Genomic DNA, 11493 nt, shown 5'->3' with positions numbered 1-11493 from the left:
ATAGCTATAATTGAAGGTGAATGGATTAATGAATGATGAAGTGATCAAGTAAGGTAATTCATATAAACAAATTGGTGCACAAATTAGGGTTTCTTGGATCACAAGGTTCATCAAAGGCCAAAGTCAAACAAAATTAGGGTTTATGGTGCAAGAAGTGTCTTGGAGTAATTAACAGGGTTGAGGCATGATCAAAGTTTGGATATTAGGGATCCTCAAAGTTAAGGCCAAGGAACCAAGTGGATGATGGCTTGCACAAGCCACAGAGGATCAAGGAACTAAGGTTAAGGTCCATGGATGATCAAATGAATAAGCAAAGCTTTCAACGAAGGCTCAACATCCAATTAGGATTCTTGGAGGTGAGTGGAATGACTTGATTAATCCCAGAGGCCAAAGGATGCTTGAGGATGAGGATTAGGGTTTAGGGTTTCTTGGGTACACCCTAACATGATCAATAGATCTTGATGCTTCTCAAATGGACACCATGCCTTGAGTTTGGGTATCATGTTCTCTTGTTACAGAGGTAAATGCACATGAATTAATGTATGGTGAAATGATGTATGATGGATGTATTCTTATGCATTAGGGTTATGAAGAACATATGAAGGCAGGGTAAATTTATGGTTATTTATGGATAACAACGACTTTCAAGCATTCGAGGTAGGCGAGGATTAAATACTAAAGTTATCCAGAAATTTTCCCTACTAGGGAAGGAGGTGGTATTAAGATGGTTATGTGTAAGGAAGTGTTTATGGAATAGCAGATGACTTTGATATGAAGTCATCTACTGAGGATAAAGTATGGTGTTTTGTGGGGAGGATATGGTTTAGATATATGATGGTTCTGTCATGATATGTATGAAATGTAATACATGTTATGATATGCAACATAAGTATTTATTTAAATGAGAGACAAAGAAAATAAACTTTATGGTAAAAGGTCAAGGAGACAAGTGGGGAGAGATGACTCCGCTGGGGATAAAAATCTTATATAACAAGTGGTGATAATCCTTAGCAACGGCTAAGAAGATCTAAATCTGGCAAAGATAATCACTAGCAACGGCTAGGAAGATATGGAATCAATGGAAATCCCTAGCAAGGGATAGGAAGTTCTAAAACTGACAAAGACAATCCCTAGCAATGGCTGGAAAGGTCTGAAAGTGGTGACAACCCCTAGCAACGACTAGGGAGATTAGAGTTCAGTGGTGATTCCTAGAAACAGTTGGAATACCTGACTTCTACTAGGGAAATTTAGATTTTATGACGATTCCTAATGACGGTTGGTATACCTGACTTCTAAATATGATAACCCCTAGCAACGGCTTGGGGAAAAAGTAAGTTCAGTGACGATTCCTAGCAATGGCTGGAATACCTAACTCGTGTTGAGGAAGATTGAATGTTCAGTGATGATTCCTTGCAACGGTTGGAATACCTGACTTCTACTGGGAAGATTTTAGGTTCAGTGATAATTCCTAGTGGCGAATCGGAATACCTGACTCTAACTGGGGGTGATTGAAAATGCAGTGATGATTCCTAGCAACAGCTGGAATACCTAACTCTAGCAGGGGAATATTTAAGGTTCAATGATGATTCCTAGCAACGGCTGGAATACCTGACTCTGGTGGGGAAATTTAGGTTCAACGATGATTTCTAGCAACGGCTAGAATACCTGATTCCTAGAGATGATGGTCCCTAGAAATTGCCAGGGAGAAATGAGATTGCTCTTGAGTAAGATTTGAATGTGACTTAAAGAGTATACTTATGATGCAATGTTATGCATGTGAAATGTCGATGTGTGTTCGGGCTATTTGGGGAATATGCAAATGCAAGGCTTATGGATTGTGTCAAGTATGATTAGGCCTTGGAATTGTGATTTGTTGGGAGTGCCAATAATGATTGGGCTTTTGAGGGGTTCCAAGAAAGGTTGGGGTTTGGAATTGTATTCAGGAGAGTGGACTGACTTCCCAACATCTTAATTTGGATCTTTCATCATTTAGGTTACGCCTGATTTGTTTACTACTGGTTGCTGATCATCCGGATGAGGAGACCTTGTAACCAAGTCCAAGGGACTGTGTGGTGTCTGGGTATACCAAGCTTATTGGAACCACGGCTACCCTTATCCATTTTGAAATAAAAGTAACTTTGTCGTTTTTCCTTTGAAAGCCTTTTTCTTTTTATTAACAAACCCAAAAATTCTTGCATGCAATATTTATTAAATAAATTCATATTTCACAAACAAAGTAGAGAAAAAAAACATTTATCATATTTGATGTAAGATATTTTATTGATAAAAGGTAAACCCTTAAATGCGTGATTTACAAGAGGAGTCAATTCCTAAAGAGGTGACTGCGAAAAAGAAATCGAAAAACAATAATGGCGATGAGGAAAACACGAACTTCCAATGAGTTCCAATTCAGCTATAGTCCTCATGTCTTCGATGGTCCTCGGATCTAGCTTCTGAATAAGGTGATTGGATTGACTTTGCTAGGGAATACGAAATATTCCTTATGGGTTGCAGCCTCTCGCTTTTATGAATCCCTAATTTTTGCCTAGACCTCCTTTTAGGGTTTTTAGCCTACCGGGATACCCTTTTTTGCATAAGCCTCCCTTTTGGGTTTTCAACTTATTGAGTTCTTTTTTTTTTCAAGCATAGTACTTTTTGACTGCATCTGCATTCACAGGGGATGAAAGATCTTCACCATCCATAGTTGTGAGTATTAAGGCTCCTCCATAGAAGACCTTTCTTACAACATATGGGTCTTCATAGTTTGGCGTCCATTTTCCCCTTGGATCGGTGTGAGTCGGTAGAATCTTGCTCAAACCACATCTCCAGCCTTAAGACTTCGAGGAAAAACCTTCTTAGTAAAGTCCCTCTTGAGACGCTTTTCGTATAGTTGGTCGTGGCAGATGGTTGCCAAAATGCTTTTCGTTAATGAGGTTTAACTGATCAAATCTTTCTTATACCCACTCAGCTTCGTCGAGCTTTAGATCGGTCAAAATCCTCAAGGAAGGGATCTCTACTTCAACTGGCAGATCTAGATCCATGCCATACACGAGAGAGAAGGGGGTTGCCCTAGTGGAGGTAGGTACATAAGTACGGTAGCCATGCAATGCAAATCGGAGCATCTCATGTCAATCCTTGTAGGTTTTCACCATCTTTTGCACGATCTTCTTGATATTTTTATTGGCTTCCTCAACATCGCCATTCATCTTTAGTCGATACGATGATGAGTTGTGGTGCTCGATCTTGAAGCTCTTGCATAGTCCTTTCATCATTTTTTGTTAAGGTTTGAATAATTGTCGGTAATGATTCTGTTTGGAACCCTATAATGACATATGATTTCTTTCTTCAAGAAAAGAGCAACCACTTTCTTGGTGACGTTCACGTATGAGACTGCTTCCAGCCACTTAATGAAATAGTCTATAGCTACCAAAATGAAGCGGTGTTCATTTGAGGCAGTTGGCTCGATGCATCCAATCACGTCAATGTCCCACATGGCAAAAATCCAAGGTTATGTTAGGACATTTTGTGGTACTGGTTGTACATGGATCTTGCCAGCATAAATCTAACATTTATGGCATGTTTGGACGTGGAAATAGCAATTAACCTCCATAGTTATTTATTAGTATCCAATCCTAAAGATTTTATTAACCATTGTATGTCCATTGGCATGCGTCCCAAAGGATCCTTCATGTATTTCCATTATAATTTGGTTTGCTTCTTCTTTGTCTACATATCTAAGCAAGACCGAATCATAATTTCTCTTGTATAATACACTTCCACTCAAAAAAAAATTGGCCAAGAGTTTACGAAGATACTTTTTATCTGTGATGGATGCATTTTCAGGGTATTCTTGACTCTCTGAGTACTTCATGATGTCATAAAACCAAGGATAGCTATCAGACTCGTCTTCGGCTACCAAACAGTAGGCTAGTTTGTCCAAGTAGTCAATGCGGATAGATAGTGTTTCATTTCTTTACTTGACCTTAAACATGGATGATATAGTATCTAAGGCATCGACCAACTGATTCTCCTCTCGAGGGATGTGATGGAATGTAATCTCGTCGAAGCAAGGGATTAGCTTTAGCACATACTCTTTATATGGGATCAACTTGTGATCATGAGCTTCCCAATCTCCTTTGACTTGGATGATAACCAAAGTTGAATATCCTCTAAGGGTTGATGAGAAAGATAGTCTAACAAGTCATTTCCTTTGACAGCTTTTTGGGTGACATGTTGAATGTCATACTCAGTTAAGGTCATTTGCCAACGGGCGACTCTACCGGTGAGAGCAGACTTCTCAAAGATGTACTTGACAAGGCCCTTCTTGGAGATTCGGAGTGTTATATGTGTAAGCATGTATTGCCTCAAGCGTTTCGCAGCCCAAGCAAGTGCACAGCAGGTTTTTTCAAGCATTGAATATGTACTCTCGAAGTTGGTAAACTTCTTGCTTAAGTAGTATATGATGTACTCTTTTCTTCCAGTCTCGTCACACTGTCCGAGGAAACATCCCATTGACCCTTTAAGGATTGTTAGATACATGATTAGGGTTTTCTAGGCACATGTGGAATCAAGATTAGAGGTTCTTGCACCTGCTCCTTGATCTTCTCAAAAGCATTTTGACAATTTTCATTCCATATGACTGCCTGATCTTTATGAAGCAGCAATATTGGCTCACAGGTTGTCTTTAGGTGAGATATGAATATAGCTATGTAATTCAATCTCCCTAGAAATCCAAGGACCTATTTCTCAGTTTTTGGTGCAGGCATAACTTGTATGGCCTTAACCTTTTCAGGGTTAACTTCAATGCCTCGTTGGCTGATAATGAATCCTAACAACTTGCCAGATCTTACCCCAAATGTGCATTTGTTGGGGTTGATCCTTAATCTAAACTTCTTCAGGCATTAAAACAGCTTCTCCAGATTAACCAAATTCTTCTCTTCAGTTTGGGACGTGGCAATCATATCGTCAACATACACTTTGATCTCTTTATGAATCATGTCATGAAAGAGTGTCATCATTGCACGTTGCTATATTGCGCCAACATTATTTAAGCCAAAAGGCATAACCTTTTTGCAAAACTTCCCCACGAGGTGATGAAGTTTGTTTTCTCCTTGTCATCCGGAACCATTCTAATCTGGTTATAGCCAGAGAAATCATCCATAATACAGAGAATTGAGATGTGTTGTCCACTAGCACGTAAATGTGAGGTTGTAGGAAGTCATATTTTGGATTATCTCTATTCAAATCTCTATAATCCACACACATACGCACTTTTACAACCTTATTGGGTATGGGCATGATGTTATCTATCCACATAGGGTAGTTGGATACTGCCAAAAAACTTGCGTTGAGATGCTTTTGCACTTCCTCCTTCATCTTCATTGCCATGTCAGGCTTAGTTCTCCTCAGTGTCTGCTTAACTAGAGGTAAATTATGCTCCATAATGTCCATGTCAAGGCCGAACATATCTTGGTAGGACCAAGCAAACATATTCATGTACTCTCGTAAGAGCTTGATCAGCTTTTCCTTTATGTCTTCTCCTAGGGCTGAGCCTATTCTGACTTCTTTCGGATCTTCCTCTATTCCCAGATAGATAACTTCTATTGACTCTTCATGTGGCTGGATGACCTTTGACTCTTGACGTAATTGTCGGGATAACTCTTCAGGGAGTTCATAATCTAATTCACGGTCTTCGTCAGTGTGAAATATAAGACTGTTAAAGTTATAAGGGACCATAGTGGTACCGTATTCCATGGAAGTCGAAGGGAATCTGCATGATTTAGGGTTCATGCTTTTATTTTTATGAGGGAGAATAAAAATGAATGCAAACTAAGAATATAAGAAAACATTGCCATTTTTTTTAAATTGAAAAGTAAAATCAAAATGAAAGACAAAGAACATAATTTGGATGTGAAATGATGGTTTCATTAATTAGTTATTGATTGGAAAATTTTAAAGGGATCTCTACAAATGGTTCCCCATGCCTTGGGCAGAGCATGATTTATTTTTTTTCTCTTCAAAGCAAAACAAAACAAATGGGAAATTACTTTTCAATCATAGTAACTTCGAGTATCTCTGTTGCGGTCCAATTTGCCTGTTCTCGTCCTTCCAACCTGTTAAGTCTATGTATTTGTGATTGATAGTAATTTTGTAAAACTAACTTAGCTGCAACGTGTTGAACAAGATGTCTTAACATGTGGATCCGACATCTTATCTAAAGCAAGTTTACTCTTGGTAATGGTTGATTGATTAACTTATTACTAAATATTCTAGGAATATTAAGTAATCCCATGTGGCGTCCAAGATTGAGGAATCAAAGATTCTATTTGATTTTAAACGTATTTTATTTTCTAAATGTTGGGACATTTTAGGAAACTTTTTATTATTGACCTAACGTTATGCATATGTTTTACTGCGTGTATGAGGTCCAAATCCAGTCCAATATGTCGCTATATATAGAATGCATCAAACCTAATTGGCAGACGAATCAAATAAGGTGTTAGTGTGGTGTTAGGGTTTGAGTGTTCTTGTTAATTGTGAGCCTCTCTGATATCATCTTGATATATGAGTAGGATTGTTTCTATTGAGTTATAAGTTTTGTCAAACACTCATAAGTTTTTAAGCATTGAGTGGTTGTGTATCTGTGAAGTGTGACTTCAGAATCTTTTGTAATTGTGTGAATTATCATTGTTATGATTGAAAGGGAAGTGATAAGGGTCTCATACCTAGGACTGTCTTAGGTAGAAGTTAAGCACGGGTAGTGATTAGGGATTATATTTTTAACTAGAGATAGTTTACTGAAGGTCTACAAACTGATACTATTTAGTGAATTTCCTCCATGGCTTGGTAGCCCCCAGATGTAGGTGTTGTTATACACCGAACTGGATTAACAACTATGTATGTTCTATTAGTTTCTATTCTCTTATCTGTAAGTTATCTTGTTATTGTGTTTTGATCATATATCAGTGTCTCTACATCTCTTAGGACATATGATATTTGCATACCAGAATTTCACAACCTTTGGTACACAAGTCCTACTTCACTAGTAACAACATCTTCTTCCTCCTCCACTGCGCTAATTTGTCCGTCCACAAGGTTTCCGGCGCTTGTAAATATATCTGGTAACGGGCGCACTTGTCCCTCCATGATATTTGGAACTAGTTTCTTCATATTTTGGGAATGGTATCCCAAGTCGGAGCGGTTCTTGTTTACGGGAAACTTCAACACTCTTCGCCATCCTTCGGGGTGTCCAACTTTAATCACAGGTATAGCATCCTTCCAAGAGACCAATCGGAACTCAGCTTTCTTCACTTCCTTCACGGGGGCTGAGTTACCATTTGCCTATGAATATAGACGGTGGAGTCATAGGTCCAAGGAATTACTTTTGTGTCCCCATATGGAAAAAGGGTAGGTACTATAATTGTTCGAGGGATAATTGGGTCCATCGATATGGTCATCGGAGACAAATCATAGGGAATTTCCAAGGGTTGTAAATTGATCATACAAGATATCCAATGTGTCTACATCTTCACTAGTGGAGAGATTTTCTACCACTATGATTCCTTGGTTCATTGATCCTGAATACTAGCCTTCAAAACTTCACAATCTTGCGAGTCAATTAAACAATGCTCATAGTTAGCATTACAAACAGGAAACAAACTACTAATTGACAATTGCTTATTAATATTAATCAGGGGGTCTTCAACTCGTCCACTCGGGACACTAACTTTCTTCCTTCTTCAACTTCCATCATGTTTACCATGGGCTTGTTATGTGGCGGCATTGAATTATTATTCACATTCGGGCCATTTAGTGCAAATGTGATTGCTTTTGATTCTATCAGTTCTTGAACTTTGTATTTCAATGCCTTGTAGTTTTCTAGTGAGTGGTCGGGAGCTCTAGAGTGGAACTCGCACCAGGCATTTGCATCATAACCGGAAGGAGGGACTGCTGGTGGTGGTCCTAACTCCCTCAACTGCACTAATGAGCCATATAACAAGTACGGTAAGAGACGACTGTAGGGCATCAGAATAGTGTCGAATATTCTTTTTGGTATTCTTTGTCTTTGTTTCTGTTGTTGTTATGGATAATAATGTTTTTGTTGTTTTTGTGGTTGTTCATATGGTTGTTGTTGATATGGAGCGGGTTGTTGAACAACTTGTTGATCAGTTGGAATGGTATATGGTTGCTGATTTTGTGATACAACTGCCATTTGCTGATATGGAGCATGATATGTAGGGGTTGAGGCATGACCAAAATTTGGATATTAGGGGTCATCATAGGCCAGGCCAAGGCACGAAGTGGATGATGACTTGCACAAGCCACAGAGGATCAAGGAACTAGGGTTAAGGTCCATGGATGACCAGATGAATAAGCAAACCTTTCAATGAGGGCTCAACATCCAATTATGGTTCTTGGGGGTGAGTGGAATGACTTGAGTAGTCCCAGAGGCCAAAGGATGCTTGAGGATGCGGATTAGGGTTTAGGTTTTCTTGGGCACACCCCAACATGATCAAGAGATCTTGATTCTTCTCATATGGACACCATGCCTTGAGTTTTTGTATCATGTTCTCTTGTTATGGAGGTAAATGCACATGAAATAATGTATGGTGAAATGTTATATGATGGATCTATACTTATGCATTAGGGTTATAAAGATGATATGAACGTAGGGTGAATTTGGGGGTATGACAATGAGGGATTGAATAACATTTAGAATTTGAATATAATTGTATGATTATGTATTATTAAATATATTTACATATCATACTTGTTGTGTTGAGGTGATGGACTTATTGGCAATGCACACGGTCGTAAGTGGGGCCAGTTGTAAATGATCATATTTACATGTTGTTGTAGAGTTCATGTATCATGGTGTATGGACTTCGGTTCGGTGGTGAGCTTTGGTTTAGAAGTGGGAACCGAGAGCGAGTAATTGATTTCAGTAATCGGACCAGTGAAGTGTTAATGATTCAGTAGTGGGGATCAGTGGCGATTATGGTGGGCTCTAGTTCAAAAGAGGGGACCGGAAGCGGGTATGGAAAAAAAATCAGTAACATATCTCTGATGTCCAAATTGGTATCACATGCATGCAGAGTCGAGTAGTGGATACATTTCCATACATACATGCCTGTGTGATCGAGTAATTATTATGATTGTTTATTGTTGTGAATAAGAATGTGATTGATTATTATGATGAATATTTTACCCTTGCTATATTTTTGAACCATTGATATATTTGAGCGTATTCTCACCCCGGTGTGTTTATTGTGGTGTTTGTGCTCCTCTAAAGTACATACAATCGGGTAGAGGAGTAGTTGCTTGAGCTATAGGACAGTTTTGAGGCCTCTTTAGTTATTTATTATTCGGTTCTTTAGTGGAGTTACTATGATATATAACACTATGAACATGGTGTTCTATTTTTCATTTTTACATGTCTTATTCATTTTGGAGTTGTTGAACAACTTTGTTATTCATTTATTGTTAAGACGTTATATGTTAAACCCTATCATTTATGCTTCTTAATTCACATAATTATATTTTATTGGTGTTTATGTTTGGTGAAACATGCATGACATTCTAAGTGTTATGTTAAAATTGAATTAATTTATAAAATGTTGAGTCAGGGAGTTAGGGTGTTATATAGTGGTATCAGAGCAGGTTGGTCCATTCGTCCAGGTGATGAACTAGTTGTCATCCTTTGTGTGTGACATGTGTGCGAACCATTGTCAACTGATTGGTTTTATTAACGCTATTTGATTTACTATTATCTATTAGTTAATATATTTTGGATGATTGCGAAGAAATAAATTTCTAGAGGTAGAAATGATGAAGCAATTGTTGAATCTCTTCAAGAAATGGCCCATGCGATGAGTCCAGAAAACACGGCTTTATAGGTGAATTAGAATAATTAGAATAGAGGTGATGACGAATTTCGTGGGTTAGGGAAGTTTCAGAGGAATAATCCTCCTACCTTCAAGGGCATATATGATCCGGAAGGTTCTCAGACATGACTCAAAGATATTGAGAATATTTTTCAGGTTATGGCTTACACTGATGCCCAGAAAGTGTTGTTTGGTACTCACATATTTTCATAAAAGGCTGAATACTTGTGGGATAATGCGCTTCAAAGAATGGAAGTTGATGGTACTGAGATTACTTGGACTGTGTTCATAATTTAATTGCTAGAAAAGTAATTTTTGGATGATGTGCATAGTAAGAAAGAGATTGAGTTCCTTGAGATGAAGCAAGGAAACATGGTTGTTGTTGAGTATGTTGCTAAGTTTGAAGACCTAGTGAGATTTTTTCCACACTATAACGGTGCGGCGGTTGAAGGGTCAAATTTCATCAAGTTCAAAAGCAGCTTGCATCCTAAAATCAATAAATTTAATGGTTATTAGGAGATTCATCGGTTATCTATGCTAATGAACAAGTGTAGTATATATGATGAAGATAGCAGGGTTATATCTTCTCACTACAAGAGTTCTAGTAAGAAGAAGAGTGAAAATCAGTTTCGTGGGAAACCATATGTGACTCCAGCTGATAAAAGGAAGAAGAAGTTTCATCTGAAATCTGTAGGTGGGAAAAAGATAAGTGGGAGAGGAGCTCATAATCCTCTAAAGTGTTTCAAGTGTGGAGAGTTGGGTCACCATACTAATGAATGTAAGAGTACGGGGATGAAGTGATTCAAATGTGGGAAGACATGTCACAACATTGCTGAATGCGGGAGTAATGTGTTGACTAGTTTTAACTATGACGAGTAGGGTCACATAAGTACACAATGTCAGAAACCAAAGAATACGCCGACTAGTGTTGCTCAGAGTAATGGTGGAGTATTTTCTTTAAGCGGTACAGATGTCTTAAAATCAGATAACTTGATTCGAGGTACATCTTGTATTCACGGTGTTGCATTGATTGCTATGATTGATACTGGTACAACTCATTCATTTATTTCTCTTGAATGTGTTAACAAGCTGAAACTTGAAGTGTTTTATAGGAATGGAAGTATGGTCATTGATACCTCAACTAATGGTTCGGTGACTACTTCTCTAGTGTGTTTGAATTGTCCTTTGACCATTTATGGTAAAGACTTTGCAGTTGACTTAATTTGTTTTCCTTTGAGTCAACTGGATGTGATTTTAGGGATGAACTTGCTAGAGTTCAACTGTGTGTATATCAACTGTTTTGACAAGACTGTGTTGTTTCCCGAGCCCGAAGAGAATACATATTCAATATTCTTACATGCCGGTCAAGTTGAGATGTCTTTAAGGGAGAATGATTAGGTACTTGTGATGTTCGCTTCTTTGAGAGTATAGAAAGTTGTGGAGGATAATGATATGCTGATGGTGTGTGAATTTCCTAATGTTTTTCCTGAAGATATTTGTGACATGCCTCTGGAATGTTAAGTTTAGTTTGCCATAGATTTAGTACCCTATATTAGACATGCATCGATGGTTCCATATACAATATCCATATCAGAGGTAGGCGAGTTGA

At 38.2% G+C, this 11493-nt stretch overlaps 1 protein-coding gene across 1 annotated transcript; it reads left to right on the top strand.

The window, feature by feature from the left end:
• The first annotated feature begins 10424 nt into the window (after positions 1-10424).
• On the top strand, positions 10425-11282 carry LOC127121912 (uncharacterized). The gene is made up of 2 exons (XM_051052336.1): positions 10425-10574; positions 10764-11282. Exons 1-2 carry the CDS (start codon positions 10425-10427, stop codon positions 11280-11282), a joined length of 669 nt encoding a protein of 222 aa, XP_050908293.1.
• Positions 11283-11493: the final 211 nt, after the last annotated feature.

The sequence above is a fragment of the Lathyrus oleraceus genome, chromosome 2, assembly GCF_024323335.1.
Source record: "Lathyrus oleraceus cultivar Zhongwan6 chromosome 2, CAAS_Psat_ZW6_1.0, whole genome shotgun sequence".
In the NCBI taxonomy this organism is placed as follows: domain Eukaryota; kingdom Viridiplantae; phylum Streptophyta; class Magnoliopsida; order Fabales; family Fabaceae; genus Lathyrus; species Lathyrus oleraceus.
This window is presented reverse-complemented; position numbering and strand designations above follow the sequence as displayed.

Coding starts and splice junctions, on each gene's coding strand:
- LOC127121912 (XM_051052336.1), top strand. CDS start 10,425: ATGAACAAGTGTAGTATATATGATGAAGATAGCAGGGTTATATCTTCT. Junction 10,575..10,763: donor AGAAGTTTCATCTGAAATCT/GTAGGTGGGAAA, acceptor TATGACGAGTAG/GGTCACATAAGTACACAATG.